This window comes from Anomaloglossus baeobatrachus, chromosome 2 (genome assembly GCF_048569485.1).
Source record: "Anomaloglossus baeobatrachus isolate aAnoBae1 chromosome 2, aAnoBae1.hap1, whole genome shotgun sequence".
Lineage (NCBI taxonomy): Eukaryota > Metazoa > Chordata > Amphibia > Anura > Aromobatidae > Anomaloglossus > Anomaloglossus baeobatrachus.
The window spans coordinates 478593280-478611974 of record NC_134354.1 but is presented as its reverse complement, the minus strand read 5'-3'; the positions used below and the strand labels follow the sequence as shown (position 1 = coordinate 478611974).

Genomic DNA, 18695 nt, shown 5'->3' with positions numbered 1-18695 from the left:
CATTTGGCGGGTCTTAGAATGGAGCACCGTGGACAACTACAGTTCATTAGTGATTTTTGTTTCCCTGACTGACATGACTCAATATAATATAATACAATATAATATAATTATATAATATAATATAATTGTAGGTATAAAAAATTAATAATGTTTGTGACCATTGGAGAAAATTGGTCTACCTCTATTTACGCAAATGGTGATGTACTGAAGTGTTTATATCAGAAGCAACCAGCAGTTTCAATTTTGGCAATATCATGATAATCTTTAGAACTAATAGTTTAGTGGGGAAAAAAACCCCAACTTTACCTTAACAAAGACATAACCTCGTACAAATCTCATCACAAGAACAGCCACCATAGATATGGCATAAATATAAATATAGAAATGCAGGTCAGGGTTGTCCTTCATACTTCCACTTGATTGCGTCCAGTTGGCTGTAGCAATAGACATGTTCTAAAGATAAAACAGTGTAAACCCAACAACATTTATTATACTGTATATAATCATTTGAAATCATTGACTAGAAAGCACTAATATGCAGGCTCGACTGCACACATGCATAGGTACGCTCAACTAAAGGATGAAAATACAGCCCACTAATATAGTATACCATGCTGTGGCACATGCTTGGACTGACCCACAGAGAAACAAGTGGGTAAACAAGGGTTAATGCTCCACCCCATCCACGAGCAGTGTTCAATATTATATAGAAGCATAGGCAAATTTGTGAACAGGCGTTAAGTAATTCTTCATGTAGCTGATCAGTGGGCCCCCTGAATCAATGTCTCTGGTGGGCCCTTGGCACCACAGTCCAATACCTGCATTATTTGCTGTTGCTACATATTTTACAAAGCAGGAGTAACTACTTAGCTCTCCTCTAGTGCAAGTTCAGCGGCTCAGTGTGCACACAGTGATGCGCATACACTCAGGAGGTATAGGCCTGAGAGTGGGCACAATCAGAATGGATGTCAAGTTGTCTGTCCACCATAGAGACCCATGCATTTAGTATGTTTCTTTGCAGTGGTCTTCTGTATAGGAAAGCATTAGTATATATATATTCTGTATAGGAAAGCATAGTCTTCTGCTGTGGTTAAACAAGCAATATACAGTGGTATACAGGCCAGACAATCTTTCAACCTCTGTCTGGTGAATGGTTGCTTGTGTAATATACATTAGAGCATATGTCGCAAAAAGCTCTTGACGTATACTATTGGTTTAGTCCACAGTCACAATGTGCACCTTAAGGTACTGTCACACTAAGCGACGCTCCAGTGATCCCACCAGCAGCCTGACCTGGCAGGGATCGCTGGAGCATTGCTACACGGGTTGCTGGTGAGCTGTCACACAGGCAGATCTCACCAGCAACCAGTGACCAGCCCCCAGCCAGCAGCGATGCGTGCAGGCGATGCTGCGCTTGGTAACTAAGGTAAATATCGGGTAACCAACCCGATATTTACCTTGGTTACCAGCGCACACTGCTTAGCACTGGCTCCCTGCACTCCTTGCCAGAGTACACATCGGGTTAATTATCCGATGTGTAGTCTGGCTATGTGTGCAGGGAGCCGACACTGACAGCCTGAGAGCGGCGGACACTGGTAATGAAGGTAAATATTGGGTAACCAAGGAAAGGGCTTCTTGGTTACCCGATATTTACATTGGTTTCCAGCGTCCGCAGCAGCCGGCTCCCTGCTCACTGCACATTCAGTTGTTGCTCTCTCGCTGTCACACACAGCGATGTGTGCTTCACAGCGGGAGAGCAACAACTAAAAAATGGTCCAGGACATTCAGCAACAACCAGCGACCTCACAGCAGGGGCCAGGTTGTTGCTGGATGTCACACACAGCAACATCGCTAGCAACATCGTTGCTGCGTCACAAAAGTCGTGCCTCAGCATCGATGTTGCTAGCGATGTTGCTTAGTGAGACGTGGCCTTTACTTTAGCTTAATCTTATCTTATCTGCAACTGAAAACTTGTCATGACAAATTAGCTGGATAACAATGAATAAATGGATGGATCTATTCCTTTCTCTTGTATCAGAAATCAGAAGAGAAGACCACAGAGTACCACTGTTGTTGATTCTGAATCTGTAACTCTAACACTGTTTTTATAATTTTCTAAATGAAAAAAAAAGAAAGAAAACATGTAAAAAGCTTTAGTGAATACAGCCATGTCTGAAATTATTGGCACTCTTGAAATGGGCTGGAGAAAATTGTTGGCACCTTCCCAAAATTTTGGGTAATTTTTGTTTCAAGCAAGTGATGCTCGTTTAAACTAATGTGTGTCAAGTAACAGATGTGGGCAATATGAAAATCACCCCTGAAACCAAATAAACAGGGGAGAAGTTGGCTCAATCTTTGCATTGTGTGTCTGTGTGTGCCACACTAAGCATAGAGAACAGAAAGAGGAAAATAGAACTGCCTCAGGACTTGAGAAAAAAAAAATTGTTGAAAAATATCAATAATCTCCCGGTTACAAGTGCATCATGAGAGATATTGAAATCCTTTGTCCAGAGTGTGCAACATAATCAAGAAGGTCACAACCCATGGGAATGTAGCTAATGTCTCTGGATAAAGACGGACGAGATAAATTGATAAAAGGTTGCAACGCAGAATAGCCCAGATGGTAGAAAAGCAGCCCCAATAAAGTTCCCCAAAAAATTCAAGCTGTCCTGTAGGCTCAAAATGCATCAGTGTCAGCACAAACTATCTGTCAGCTTTTAAATGATATAAGAAGTTATGGCAGGAGAACCAGAAGGACCCCACTGCTGACACAGAAACATAAAAAAGAAATACTGCAGTATGACAAAATGTATGTAAATAAACCAAAATCCTACCGGGAATGTGTTTTGTGAACACATGTAAGCAAGATAGAGCTTTATGGTAAAGCACATCATTCTACTGTTTACTGAAAATGGAATGAGACCTGCAAAGAAAAGAACACAGTACCTACATTCAGATATTGTGGAAGTTCAAAGATGTTATTGGCTTGTTTTGCTGCCTTTGGCACTGGGTGCCTTGACTGTGTGCAAGGCATCATGAAATCTGAAGATTGCTAAAGTATTTTGGGTAGCAAAGTAGTGCCCAGTGTCTGAAAGATGGATTTGTGTCCTTGGTCATGGGTCTTCCAGCAGGACAATGGCCCCAAACATACTTCAAGAAGCACCCAGAAATGGATGGAAACAAAGTGTTGGAAAGTTCTGAAGTGGAGAGATCATAAAATTGCTGTTGGGAGAAGGCATCCTTCATATCTGAGAGACGTGGAGCAGTTTGCAAAAGAAGAGTGATCCAAAATTCTGGGTGAGAGTTGTAAGAAACTTGTTGATGGTTATAGGAAGTGATTGATTGCAGTTATTTATTCCAAAGGGTGTGCAACCAACTCTTAAGTTGAGTGTGTCAACAATTTAGTCTGGCCCATTTTGGGGTTATGTGTGAAATTATGTCCAATTTGCCTTTTTTCCTTTTTTTGTGTTGTTCCAATACACACAAAGGAAATAAATGAGTGTATAACAAAACACGTGTAATTGGAATAATTTTCTGGGAAAAATACTTCATTTTCTGGAACAATTTCAAGGGTGGCAACACTTTTGGCCATGGCTGTATATAGAAAAATATTTGCACAAAAAACAAATGTTCACTCATTTGGAAAAAAAATAATAATAGGGATGGGAGAATCAATTGGCAGGACTCAAGTCCATCTGTGAGGTCAGTAATCTGTGGCCGATGGATGGGAGACCTGTGAATAGCCTTCCTTACCCTCATGCCTACTTCTTCTTTTGATTAGATGTCATCATCACAGCTTGACATACACATAACACCACACTACATAAATGACAAAAGAACAATATCTTTCTTACCCCGCTGCCCTGTTTAATCCAGTAACTTAGCCACCAGTTGCTGAAGGCTGCACTGCCTGTGGTCAGCACAAACAATATAGCATTTATTGTGACCACAAGAACTCCTCCAGCTGCTTTAATGTATGCTCCATATATCTTTGATGGCACAATACCATCGCCCTTCTCTTCTATTTGCATTAGACCTGTGAACATGTAAAAAATATAGGTGACGCTAACCTACAGAGTTACAAAATAATTCAATCACTATTGCAAATTAGGTTTAATAGCCAAATTCACAAACGTTTTACTGTTTACAATAACCCAATTATACAAAAACAATGTAAATATTAATATAATAAGTGGTTTCCCCAAATTAAACACATCATGACAATTTTAATGACTACTCCAGTCTCTGAAATACCTACTCCAGTCTCAGGGAATTATTTGATCACTGTAAAGACACAGCTCTGTTCAATGTCTGCCAGGAGTTAATGTTCTTAATTTGGCCAGGCATGAGTCCCTTTTGTGTGGTAACTCATGTTTGTTAAGTCATTGTTTTCTGCAGGACTCATTGGAGCCTTCCATTCTCTGAGGTTGGGTATTGCTAATTTAATGTAAATCCCTCAGACTCTCTGTCTACCTTACTCAGAGGAGAATTATACAGGAGAATTAACTATGCAGATTGGAATGCCCCCCAATAAGAGCACAGCCTTTTTCCACTAATCTGGTAAGACCATAATATCCAGAGATGAGTGCCCAGGTGATATAAAAAGTGACTGCTTGAGTCACCAGGGTGTTCTTTTGCTACTTGGCTTCAATCTAGGGTTTTCTGTCCTGGTTGGAAGTCCTTTACCAAGCCTAGGCACTTTGGTGTCAGTTAGGGGATCAGAAACTTGATTTATTGTGCAGGAGCACCGCTGAGGATTATAGGATTTGGCAGGAAGAAACCCAGCTTGGGATGATTCTGTTACCTGGCTACAGACTTTGCTGTGCTCCTGAAGCTTCCTATGCTTGTCACTGTCATGTTCTCGGTGCATGTCTACCAAAAGCAAGGTGCTGCTGATTAGGGGTATGTGGCACTGGAAGCTCCAAAGGCCCGAATATTCTAATCCCTGGTGAGTCAGCGGAAGGGTGAGATTCTGTTGCCTGTTACATCATGTGATTTTCATGGTTTTGTGTTATATGCCTCTGACTGTTGGGGATCAAATAAAGTCTAACCTGTGTTGTCTGAGTAGTGTGCTGTCCACAGGTAAAGATTTTGGGTGCTCAGTTGGGATGAGCCCTGGTCCATGTGTGGCGCCCCTGAGGCTTCAGTCACCACAGTGTACTGCACCTCAACTGAGGTGCAGTATTCATTCCGGGTATGGAGGAGGTCATTGCCGGTAACCACCACAATCCACAAAACACACAGTCAGTTGCCCTCAAACTGGGACTGGGTTAGGGTAGGGTTCTGGGGGTGGCCATCACAAAGTAGTGGACCTCCTGCCCACTAGTTCAGCTACCTGAGGGGGTGTAGCTATAGAATCGGGAGTAAGGCGATACACACACACACACACACACACAAAGAGACAGAAAGTCGAAGGGACAAGTGAGGGGTGGAGAGAAGATGGTGACTGAGGAGAGAGCTGCGCCATAGCTCCCTCAGGACTGAGTACAGACAACAGTGTGCGGAGCCCTAGGCTCTGTGGGTACTGCAAGTCCCATCAGCAGAATCCGCAGGGCAGGAGATTGCAAGTCTCCTGGCCCACACAAAGTGCCCGGGGCACAACAGCATACTAGAGCCAGGAGCCGTGACCAAAGAGCGGCACCAGTAAATGACTCGCACTGCCTGCCATACAGGCAAGAACCGGAGCCAATACAAGGTAGAAGGTCCCAGCGTAACTTCAAGCAGCACAGACCCACACAACACAGCGCAAGTAGAAAGGACTCAGAGAGGGAAGCACCGGCTCTGACCTCCGAACTATCCGGGATCGGCTAGGGCCCATGACAGCGAGTCTCCTCAGTCCAAAGGCGGTGACATTTCAGTGAGTAAAAGAACTTTGACTGTAACCTCTGTGTCGTCCAATCATTCCTGCGCCTTACCATCGTCTTGGCTGCACAGCAGCAGGGGAGTACTACTGCCAACATCCCTGAGGCCTGAACTCTGCCTATGGAGAGCTGCACCAACCGAGCTGCGCTATCATCTGCCCCAGAGGACACCTTCTGCAGTGGCGGCTCCTATTTTAGCCGCAAACCACAGGTGGCGTGACAAATTCTTCCCTGTATATAACCCCTCCATCTTTATTAACACCGCTAGGGTCATGTAACCGGGCCTGGCCGCTGTGACATCACTATTCCTACACCGGCCCAGTGAGAAGTAACCCCCCAGACTCTGTGGGCGCGTCACATGGTCACATGCGGTCTTTCTAAAGGCGGCCGGGCCAGCGGGTGAGCACACCAACTGACCCCCGTGTCTCCACAATAATTTCTTAGAGGCTGAGTGTTAGTTTCAAAACTTTGTATGCATTGGAAAAAAAAATCTTTATCAAGCACAATATATACATACCATAACTTTCAGCTACCACATCTGCTTCTGAATCTTTTACATGACCATTCACAGCACTGTCACCCGCCGCTAGATTTGCCTGTAACAGATGAAAGATTTGTCTGTGAAAATTAACTGTAGAATCTTCCATTTGTTTCATTTGAGCTATCAATTTCTCTCACTTCTATTTTAGGCATCTCAATGGGAAGATCAGCGGCCATTACATTGATAAGATTCACTTCTTCAGGATCCATGGTTTTTACAGTCATGTCTATAACATTAAATGTTATTCATGAATATTATTGCTGTTGTTTAACTTTGCAAGTTTAATATACAATCCTCCACATTGAAATTGTAACACCAAGAAGAAGATGTCGAAGTCATGGAATTATGGAAACCACAAGATCGATAGGTACGTTAATAAATATGCAAATTATAACAATTGGAAACAATACAAAATTAAAAAAAATGAAAACAAACATTTCAAAACACCTCAATTAATCAGTACAAAGTATGAGCATCCTGTGCAGGAATACAAGCATGTACTGTATATACCTATACTTAATTAATAATTATCTGAGGAATGTTTTGCCATTCTGAAAGTTGGGCACGCAATTCATCAAGATCCACTGCTGGCAGCTCCCTTTGTAATTGCTGACTAATGATGACCTAGATGTGCTCAATAGGAGGTTCATTTCAGCACTGCATGCATTTTAAAGGTAAGTTCTCACACTGCAGCCTTGGTGTGTTTTTTTTTTGCTGCAAGTTTCCCAACTCACAGCATCACCACAGCTGATACTAGGTGGCAAACTGGGAATCCTTTTTATGGGCACTACCATAGTTTGCCCATCTTCTGCTGTTATTATTGCTATATTGATAGGGTGCAGGTAAATGCCCAATATTTTACACTATGCATCTCAGCCAGCACTGTAATGGGCTATGTGTGCTGTAACCGGATGTGACGGCTCACGGTGAAGCTAGAGGGGAATCCTTCCATAACATAATTTGTTAGCCAGGTATACTGGAAAGATTTTCACAAATTTTTGGCTGACATCATGGTTTAAAGCAATTGGGCAGGCTCTCCATTTTCTATATAAGGATATATAAAGCTAGGTTAAGGAAAAATGTTAGTGCTTTTATCTGTATAAAAATATAGCTTTTTCTTTGTTCAGTACTTATACTATTGACCGTGCCTGACATCTGACAGGAGAGGAGGACTCTTAGGGTACCTTCACACTTTAGCGATGCAGCAGCGATCCGACCAGCGATCTGACCTGGTCAGGATCGCTGCTGCATCGCTACATGGTCGCTGGTGAGCTGTCAAACAGGCAGATCTCACCAGCGACCAGTGACCAGCCCCCAGCCAGCAGCGACGTGCAAGCGACGCTGCGCTTGCACGGAGCCGGCGTCTGGAAGCTGCGGACACTGGTAACTAAGGTAAACATCGGGTATGGTTACCCGATGTTTACCTTAGTTACCAGCTCACACCGCTTAACTTAGCGTGTGCAGGGAGCAGGAGCCGGCACTGGCAGCGTGAGAGCTGCGGAGGCTGGTAACGAAGGTAAATATCGGGTAACCACCTTGGTTACCCGATGTTTACCTTGGTTACAGCTTACCGCAGGCTGTCAGACGCCGGCTCCTGCTCCCTGCACATTCAGGATTGTTGCTCTCTCGCTGTCACACACAGCGATGTGTGCTTATCAGCGGGAGAGCAACAATAAAAAAAACGAACCAGCACTGTGTGTAATGAGCAGCGATCTCACAGCAGGGGCTGTGAAGTGATTAAAGGGGGCTTTACACGCTACGATATCGTTAATGTTTTATCGTCGGGGTCACGTTGTTAGTGACGCACATCCAGCGTCATTAACGGTATCGCAGAGTGTGATACTTACCAGCGACCTTAAGCGACCTCAAAAATGGTGAAAATCGTTCACCATGGAGAGGTCGTCCCAAAACCAAAAATCGGTAATGGTTGATTATCAATCTGGTTCGTCACTCCTGCGGCAGCACACATCGCTGTGTGTAACACCGCAGGAGCGAGGAACGTCACCTTACTTGCCGCCGGCCGCAATGCGGAAGGAAGGAGGTGGGCGGGATGTTACGTACCGCTCATCTCCGTCCCTCTGCTTTGATTGGCCGGCCGCTTAGTGACGTCGCGGTGATGTCGCTGTGATGCCGAACGTCCCTCCCCCTTGAGGGAGGGATTGTTCGGCAGTCACAGCGACGCCGCCGACCAGGTAAGTGAGTGTGACGCTGCTGCAGCGATAATGTTTGCTGCGGCAGCGATCATACGAAAACGCATGCACGACGGGGGCGGGTGCTTTTGCGTACAATATTGCTAGCAATTGCTAGCAATATCGTAGCGTGTAAAGCCCGCTTAACACTTTATGAGAGATTCAGTCACAGGAATGAATCTAATAAGGACTGACTGGCTATTGCAAAATATTTCTAAATCAGTTACAGGCAAGATCTCTCTGATGTGAAATATTTCATCATAGTGAGGCTATATCTATGAGAACTGAAGTCCTCAGTGGTTGATAACTTTTAATGGCTAACTGAAAAGATGGTAATAATAGCAAGCTTTCGAGACTACTCAGGTCTCTTTATCAGGCATGGTATTTTTTTATCTCTTCTGGCTAACACGGTACAAAGATATATTTTACCTATATCTATGAGAAAAGAGGTCCTGCTGAGGAACCTAATTTCAGTTCAAAGATATCCTTACAATCTGAGCAATGTGAATCTATTGTTTTTTTCTGATGTGACGTATAAAATTATTTGATATATTTGGAACATATGTTATAATCATACCCCTGATGAACCTCCACCCAAGGAGGCGAAATGCGTCGGGTAAAATATTGGGGTTAAAATGTTGCCTTGGGCATAAAAGAATACTGGATGTAAAATTTATACCAACACAGTAAACTACATATTTTCCATCTTGTCCTATACAACTAAAAACCACATATAGTTCTAACACATATATACATTTTCTATTATCACATGAGAGATATATTGCTAAATTTATCTGTACACCTCCCAGTAACATATACCTCTCTTTTTTCAGTATATGGATAATTATTGAATCTAGACAAAATTACTTTGTGGTTGATTGCTTTTATAATGAGTGTAAACATTTGACTCAGCATTGATTGTAAAGTTGACTGGTGGAGCAATATAACCATTCCCCTGTTTTGCTGGGATATACCGCCGGCTGGTCCACTACATGGTTAATTAATCTGTGTTTTAGACTCTTAGGGTATTTTCACATAAGTTCTTTTTCACGGTTTTAAGGCCGCTTTACACGCTGCGACATCGCTCAAGCGATCTCGTTGGGGTCACGGAATTTGTGAAGCACATCCGGTTGCTTTAGTGATGTCTTTGCGTGTTATACCTATGAGCGATTCTAAATCGTCGCAAAAACGGTCAAAATCGCTCATCGGTGACATGCCCCCTATTCTCGAATATTGCTGCTGCTCGGTGTACGAAGTAGTTCGTCGCTCCTGCGGCAGCACACATCACTATGTGTGACACCGCAGGAATGAGGAATCTCACCTTACCTGCTGCCGCCCGCAATGAGGAAGGAAGGAGGTGGGCGGGATGTTACATCCTGCTCATCTCCGCCCCTCCTCTTCTATTGTGCGGCAGTTCGGTGACGCTGCTGTGACGTCGCTGTGACGCTGAACGAACTTCCCCCTTAGAAAGGAGGCGGTTCTCTGGTTACAGCGACGTCGCAGAGCAGGTATGTGCGTGTGACGCTGCCGTAGCGATAATGTTCGCTACGGCAGCGATCACACGATATCGCATGTGCGATGGGGGCAGGTGCTTTCGCGCTCGACATCGCTAGCAATTGCGTAGCGTGTAAAGCGGCCTTTATACTATGTTGTTAATGAATAAAAGGTACAAAATTTTAGGAGTATTTTTCTGTGATTTTGTGTTCTCCGGTTACTCCAGATTTTGATCTGTTTCTCTGAATTACATATACTATTGTGTAACCTCTCTCCTCCTGTACCAGTCTATGCCTTGTATTGTTTATGATTATTGTACTTGTCCCTATTATGTATACCCCTTTCACATGTAAAGCGCCATATAATAAATGGCGCTATAATAATAAATAATAATAATAATAAAAATGATAATAACCATGGGTACTAAAGATCTGTTGATTTGGATATATTCTTCATTGGTGTGGTTTTAAGATGATCTTGAATAAAAACTATTTTAACCATGGCTATATTACTTTTTGCTATGTTACCTTGATTTTCATTCCATTGAATGTCGTCAATCTGTTTTTCAGAACACTGTGTATTTCCCTTAATTACATTCTGTAAAAAATTAAGACAGAATTTTTTTTTCTGTTAAAATAAAATTATTTCAAACTATTTATAAAACAGAGTACAAAGTAGCCATATAAACAGTATTGTTCTTCAATGTATTTTGTATTGCATATGTGGTAAAAAATCTGGAATAATTTTTAACACTAAATGGGGTGGTCTGCTTTCAATACATGTTTGTTAAAGGAGCACACAAAATATGCTGTGTTGTCAGGGGGTCCAACTATATAAACCATCAATGATTCTGCAAAAGAGCTGTCGGGAAGTATTCATCTCCTTAATTTCATCTCAAGTCAACAGAGCAGCACCTTCTCTCAAACTTAGCTCTGCAGACAGAGGGTCACTACAGACGTGATGCTGGTTGACATTTGGCTCACTATACTTAAGCAGCAGGTAGATGGCTGTCAAACAGGATAACGTCGGTAGTTAGCAACTACCTGAATTATTATTAGCCTTATAACAAAATATATCCAAAATCCCCTTTAAAGGGTTATTCCCATTTCCAAGAGGGTATCCTAATATGTAGTAGGTGGAAGAAAAAATAATAATAATAATAATAATATTAGCAAATACCTCCATTTAGAAATGTAGTATAATTCTTCTAATACACTATGTCACTTACCTCATGTTCAGAGCATTGCAGGACCTTAGGTATCCATGGTTATGATCTCGCAAAAAGTCACAGTTAGTTAGTTTGTTAGTTGCTGGTGGTTATAACCATGGATACCTAAAGTCATGCAATGCCCTGAACATCAGGTAAGCAACATAGTGAATAATGAGAACTATACTACTGTCACGCAACGCACGTGGCGAACGTGTTCCGATCAGCCGAGGTCAGATACACAACAAAAAACACACCTGCAAACACCAGTCAAGGGGAAAGACTGGGGACACAATAACAATGGTGGGCCATGGGACTAGTGAGAAAGTAGATGGACACCTCCTAACCTCCCCTGTAGATGTCCCTACTCTCCTAGCCAGTCCCTATACAGTCTCCACAACCGTCGCTGAGCATCACCTTGAGTCCCTGAGAAACCCTATAGAGGCCCCGACTAGTGAGAGGCGGATGATGTTCACTAAACCCACCGCTGCACTAAAGAGAACAGAGGGTAGGAGAGATAAATGTGGGGGTAAACAACCAAAAATGGATAGGATGCGACTTCTGGAAAATCCACAGCAGCTTCCTTCAACCAAGGTGGCTTTAATACAAATGGCTTTGTGAAGTCAGCAAAGCTTGCTGGGAGACCTAGCTATTTAAGCACAAGGGGGGGTGTCTACAAAGCAGGTGCACCTGACCTTAACTGCAGAAGAGCTACTGGCAGAAAAACTGACATTTAACTACTTCAGTACCAAAGGAAATGAAACAACATTTAAAAGCATAGTCCCAATTAGAGATAAGGGGCTCCAGTCCTCAAGCTGCTACAAGTTTCCAAAAACAAGGAGACGACCGTGACAACTACATTTCTAAATGAATTTATTTGCTAATATTATTATTATTCCACCTACTACATATTAGGATATGATCTCGGAGATGGTAATAACCCTTTAAGCATTATACAGTGCCTCCAAGGCTAGACAATGTCTCCTATCCACGCTCCACTCTAATATAGGAAGGCACTCCTATTGAGAAAGATTGGAGATGCATATGCTTGACATCCACTCCATTCAAATGGTTCTAATTAAAGCCCCATTAGGATCAATGGGGTTCCAGTGGTCAACCCCACCAGGAAGTTCAAACCCTGTAATGCTTAAAAAACTGAAGCAATATTGCATTCTCATTTACTTTAGTTGCTCAAAGGCCTTCTAAAATATATACCGTAATTTGAATATATGTTTACAAAGAATATGTATAATGTGTGATTAACATCTTTAGCCTGAGAGAAAACAGTATTTAATGCATCGGTTGTAGATAGCAATATTTGTGACAATATGTTTAGTATTAATTATAACCACTTTGAAGCAAATAATAAACAAACTCAAATTTTGATGAAAGCCCCTTATGTCCTTTATCATAGTTCAAATCCTTGGTCTTCACCATGGTTTCCGTTTCAATTTTGGACATCAGCAAGGCTCATCCTATTATTCCTTGCTCTCAACAAGTCTCCCACTTTCATTCCTGGTCCCCTGCATCATGGCTCCCTTCATTCTTAGACCCTATCCAGATTCCATGTCTTTATTTTCCTCTCTTACTATATAGGCAGTTTTGATTAGTAATCATATGGGATGTTCAGGGAAGAATGACTGCATCCTTTGCCTTTTTTTTACAAAGACATTTGATACTGTGCTACATAATAGCCTTATACTAAAGCTCCAGAAGCAAGGACTAGGGGAAACTATATGCAACTGGGTAAGGAATTGGCTAAAATATAGGAAACAAAGAGTAGTCATAAATGGTACATTCTCTAAATAGGCTATAGTCAGCAGTGGGGTGCCGCAGGGATCTGTGCTAAGACCGATTCTTTTTAATCTCTTTATTAATGACCTTGTGGATGGGATTGATAGTAAAGTGTCAGTCTTTGCTGATGACACCAAACTATGTAGGTTATTAAAAACTGACCTTGATAGTACAATATTACAAAAAGATCTGGATAAGATGTCAGAATGGGCAGATACTTGGCAAATGAGATTTAATGTTGATAAATGTAAAGTAATGCACCTAGGACGGAGTAATCCTATAGCTGCGTTAAATGCATTAATGCATTAAATGGAAGTAAACTCAGAACTACAAAACAGGAAAAGGACTTGGGTATTCTTATTACAAATAAGCTGAGCAGCAGCACTCAATGTCAAGCAGCAGCTGCTAAAGCTAACAAGATTTTAGGGTGTATAAAAAGAGAGATTAGATTCCGTGATCCCAACATATTGTTACCCCTTTATAAATCACTTGTAAGGCCACATCTGGAATATGGGATCCAGTTTTGGGCTCCACATTTTAAAAAGGACATTCAGAAGTTAGAGTCAGTTCAAAGGCGGCTAACTAGACTACTACAAGGAATGGAAGGCCTCCCATATGATGACAGGTTGAAAAAGTTAGATATGTTTAGCTTAGAAAAAAGACGTCTCAGAGGAGATCTCATTTATATGTATAAATACATGTGTGGTCAATATAAAGGACTGGCACATGACTTATTCCTTCCGAGAAACAAAACTAAGGACCAGGGGGCACTCACGTTGAGTGGAAGAAAAGCGATTCCGACAGCTAAATGGGAAAGGGTTCTTTACAGTTAGAGCGGTCAGACTGTGGAATGCCCTACCTCAAGAGGTAGTAATGGCAGATACTATAACAGCTTTTAAAAAAGGGCTGGATGATTTCCTCAGTACACACAACATTGTTGGTTATAAATGACTTAGTGACCAAATGTAAAACTGGTGGAGGAAGGTTGAACTAGATGGACCTAGGTCTTTTTAAAACCTAAGTAACTATGTAACTATATAGGCACATTTGATCAGCAATCATATGGGATGTTCAGGTAAGAATGACTGCATCCTTTGCTTTTATGACTCTCTACTTTACGCTCGCTTCAGTCCACTGTTGCGGCACAGAATGAATATGTGTCCAGGCAATTCACAGAGCATGTAAATACAATGTGTGACCTTACAACCTGTACAATACATATAAAGCTATAATTTACCTTGTATTAGAAAATTACAGCTATAATTGTATTTGTGGAAATATTCTTCTAATATTCGTCAGTTATTTTAAAAAGCGTTTTGTGTAAATGGGTCTTAAAGGGGTTTCCCAAGATTGGGAAAACATAGCTGCCTTATTCCCAAAACAGCACCACCTGTTTACAAGTTGTGTGTAGTATTGCAGCTCACCACCATTGAAGTAAATGGTGCTGAGCTGCGGAACGACATGCAACCTGTAGACAAGGCACTGTTTTCGGAAGGACACAGGTATGTCTTTCTAATTCTGAACTTGAATGAACCAAAGGTCAATTTCATGCTTAATATCTAATTACTTTAATAATCTAATGACTTTTCTAATGTACTTTAATTAAATATTACCTCTCATTCCCTCTCTACCTTACTGCCTGTTTTTATTTTGTTTGTTTTTTCATTTGGGTATCCCAGCATGCACTCTGGATTCTCAAACGGGACATCACCAGGAGGCTGGTACTACAGTGATTGCATCCGTCACCACTCTGAAATGAAGCTTGATCAGTGACATTTGTTTCATGGGCTCGGCTAATCCCTTCTCTACTGAGCATGCGCCAGTTGTCAATTCCAACGCAAGCTCAGTTCCTGCTCACTGTCCTCTATTCCTTTGAATGTGCACTGACACGCTGACAGTACACACCCTTGTTGGATCTAAAGATAACTGACAAGCCAGCATGAGAACATTGAATAGGAGAGAATGTGGCAAGTAGGGAGAATGGAGACCAAACCAGCACCTGAAACAGACGTCACTGATGATGGTCCCATTTCAGTTTTGAGACGTCCATCTTAGGGCCTAGGCTGGTCTCTATGAGATGTAATTACACTTATGCCTGCTGTGCTCAAGCAACTTGTACTGGCTCCACAGTGAGATCAAGCTTTCACTACATATCTCACACTAGAGGAGTCTGTTCTCCTGTGTGAGATGTTATGAGACCATGATCTGATCTCACTACAGAGTGAGTAGAAGTTGATCACAACAGTCATAAGTGTTATCACTGACAAATCTCTGGATAGGCAGTGTGGTGGGAGGGGCAGTACAAGAGAGGTGACAATGCTAGGGGATTAGGTGAGCTGATAAGAGATTTTTATAATTTGATCCAGTTAAATTCAACTATGCTGCCCTCCACCAACAGGGATGTTATCAGAAACATGTAAATTGCCTGTGCTTTCTAATCATACAGGAGATTAGATCAGAAGTTCAGAAATGTCTGTTATACATCTCACATACTGTGAAACCTACTCCAAGCAATTGTGGAGGCGTGTTCTCTTACTCCTGTCCATTGATAAAAAAAAGAGAAAAAAAGGGAACCAGCACGATCTGAAATTGGCACCTGGGCTGGTCTCTATCCACAAATGCCTTTTTTGCAACATAGAAGCGGTTATATATATGGGCGACACGGTGGCTCAGTGGTTAGCACTGCAGTCTTGCAGCGCTGGGGTCCTGGGTTCAAATCCCACCAAGGACACCATCTGCAAGGAGTTTGTATGTTCTCCCCGTGTTTGCGTGGGTTTCCTCCGGGTACTCCGGTTTCCTCCCACACTCCAAAGACATACAGATAGGGACTCTAGATTGTGAGCCCCAATGGGGACAGTGTTGCAAATGTATGTAATGCGCTGTGGAATTAATAGCGCTATATAAATGAATAAAATTATTATTATTATTATTATTATATACAGGTTACAGGTATGTGTGCTCTATTATGGTTCTGCTTTTAACTTTATCTAGGAGGCCGCATGGCACATGAAATACAGAATGTAGAGTAGGACCCCCCTATTGAGATTTGCCGTGACGTTGGCAGGGGTGGCTCAAAAAATTGATCAATTATTTGCTAAAAATCTCATTTTTTTTATTGTAGTACAGTTGGAATAAATCTGTGAATTTGCACTTTTTATATGATGCATGCCAATTTCAGATCGTGCTGGCTCCCCTCTCTCTCCTGTCCATTGATGCTGCTTATGATTGGTCAGCATCATACAGGGGAAAGAAGGAAACACCCCCAGTGAAAATTGTCTGATAAAAACCACTTGTACTAACAAATGTAGGTGAAATATATTTTGATTGCTAATATCTCTGCAATGGAGAGGAAAATTTAAAAAACAATAAAAAAAATAAAATAAAAAATGTTTTATTCTGTTTTGCATCCACTATTACATTGTGTTTTCAGTACAACATGAAAAACATGGTGAAAAGTCCTCTTTAGTATGAAATTCAGCTTTGGTTTCAGACAACCCCTTTAAAGACAATATGCATGCAAGCTACTGAGTAAATTTACAGACAAAAGAATGAGTCATTTAGGGGAAATATACTCACGGTTTGCTGCATACTCTCGAATAAAAAAGCATAATCACCCTTTAAATTCATTAGGTCCGTATGTGTTCCTTGCTCAGAAATGTACCCATCTTTCATATATAAAATTTCATCACACTCCACAAGATACTAAAAAAAGAAATGTTAGGAAAATTAAAATTAATTTAGAATTATATGTACAATAATAGCTAAATATCTAGTTTTATTAGAACTGATGGTGAACATCATGTACTGTAGTAAATAGAGATGAGTGGATTGATCCAAGGATCAAGTTTGAGTTGAATTTCCTGAAATTAACAGATTGACGCAGATTCAAACACATTGAGATTCGATTTTCAGTTCGCAAAAAAACCCAAAACTTTCCCACCACCATTTCTCACAATGCTGAGGCATCAGAGAGCATCAGAGGCCTCAGAGAGTGGACTTTTTTTGTTTTGCTGCGCGGGATTACCCATAATGTTCTTCAGTTATGACTTTTCGTGGATTATCATACCTTATATTTTACAGTGCTGGTCAGTACCTGAGCCATCACAAACCAGCGGTTTCAAGTGGAGTACAGTTTCTACGGCACAGTTATTTCCATCTCCAGAATCCATAGGTAAGTCTCTCTTCTGTGGATTGTAAGCTCTATAGTCAGTGGGGTCCTTTCTCGCTAATGTAAAGTGTAATCTCTTTCAATCAGCAGGGTTCTTTCTTTCCAGTAGTGTAAATGCATATGGTCAGCGTTTACACTACAATCTCCATGTTGTCAAGAATACTACAATGAAATTTGGGGGAAGTGTTGTGCTGGAATTTATTTGCCTACTCAATCCCATAAATAACTGGTGGGTGTTTAGGATGGAATGAAGTATACTGTAATACGGCACCTAGGTGTTTAGACATCACCCATTGTGGTCATCGCTTCTTCCCTGTTGTCCACCAAAACCCAACGTCTCAATCCACAGAATACACCATCTTCGGCTTTCTGGATCTTTCTTGATTCAGGAATGAAGCTCTTTGTTGTCTGTCATGTAGTTACCAACCTTAACATATCCGGCTATCCCAAAGTCATTTTTCTCCAGGTTTGACTGGTCAGACTCTGCAATGGCTCTACCGTACAGCCCATGGCCGGCCCGTGTTATGATTCTATGCATATCCTTTACATCCCATCGTAAACTGGGCTGAAGGGCAGTACTCCAACATGATAATGACTTCAAACACACCTCGAAGATGACCACTGCCTTGCTAAAGAAACTAAGTATAAAAGTGCTGGAGTGGCCAAGCATGACTCCAGACCTAAACCCTATTGAGCATCTGTAGGGCATCCTCAAACAGAAGATGGAGAGGTGCAAGTTCGCCTCTTCCACTAGTTCTGAAGAGGATTACAGTGACACCCTGTGAAGCTCTAGTGAACTCCATACCCTTCAGAGTTAAGGAAGTGCTTGAAAATAATGGTGGCCATACAAAATATTGACACTTTGGGCACAATTTCCCCATTTTCACTTAGGGGTTTGCTCACTTTTGTTGCCAGCAATTTTTTTTAACATTATTGGCTGTGTGTTGAGTTATTTAAAGGGCCCATCAAATTTACATTGTTATACAAGCTGTACACTGACTACTTTACATTGTATCAGAGTGTAATATCTTCAGTGTTGTCCCATGAAAAGATAAAATAAAATATTAACAAAAATGTGAAGGGTGTACTTATTTTTGTGATATACTGAATATACTAAAGGCCATACATACGGAATTTCAATAGGGGCGGTATACCCAGAAACTTACACCATGCACATTTGTATATATTTATGTGTGTGTCGCCCAGGGTTATGGGGTACTCGGTCCCGAAAAGTGTATAACTGGGGGAATGCCACATTGGTGGCCGTTGCCCAGTTCCAAGCCCTGGGTGCTTTTTGAAAAGGGGATATACAGTATTTACAGGGGATAGTTGAATAAAGTTTATACTTGACGCCACTTGGGGTGTTGCGGCTATGGGGATGGAGCTGCTGCTGCACAATGTTCACTACTGGGGCTGGTGTTAGTGGCAGCCTGGATGTTAG

At 41.7% G+C, this 18695-nt stretch overlaps 1 protein-coding gene across 2 annotated transcripts in view; it reads right to left on the bottom strand.

Annotated features, from left to right (window-relative positions):
• LOC142291690 (ATP-binding cassette sub-family C member 5-like) overlaps positions 1–18695 on the bottom strand; it is a 229614-nt gene that overhangs the window by 47753 nt on the left and 163166 nt on the right. For both annotated transcript variants that reach the window (XM_075336404.1, XM_075336405.1), the window contains 6 exons: positions 16663–16788; positions 10613–10682; positions 6540–6628; positions 6379–6457; positions 3855–4036; positions 307–453 (listed from right to left, as the gene is read on the bottom strand). In XM_075336404.1, the coding sequence (XP_075192519.1) occupies positions 307–453; positions 3855–4036; positions 6379–6457; positions 6540–6628; positions 10613–10682; positions 16663–16788 (693 nt within the window). The remainder of the gene's footprint in view (positions 1–306; positions 454–3854; positions 4037–6378; positions 6458–6539; positions 6629–10612; positions 10683–16662; positions 16789–18695) is intronic.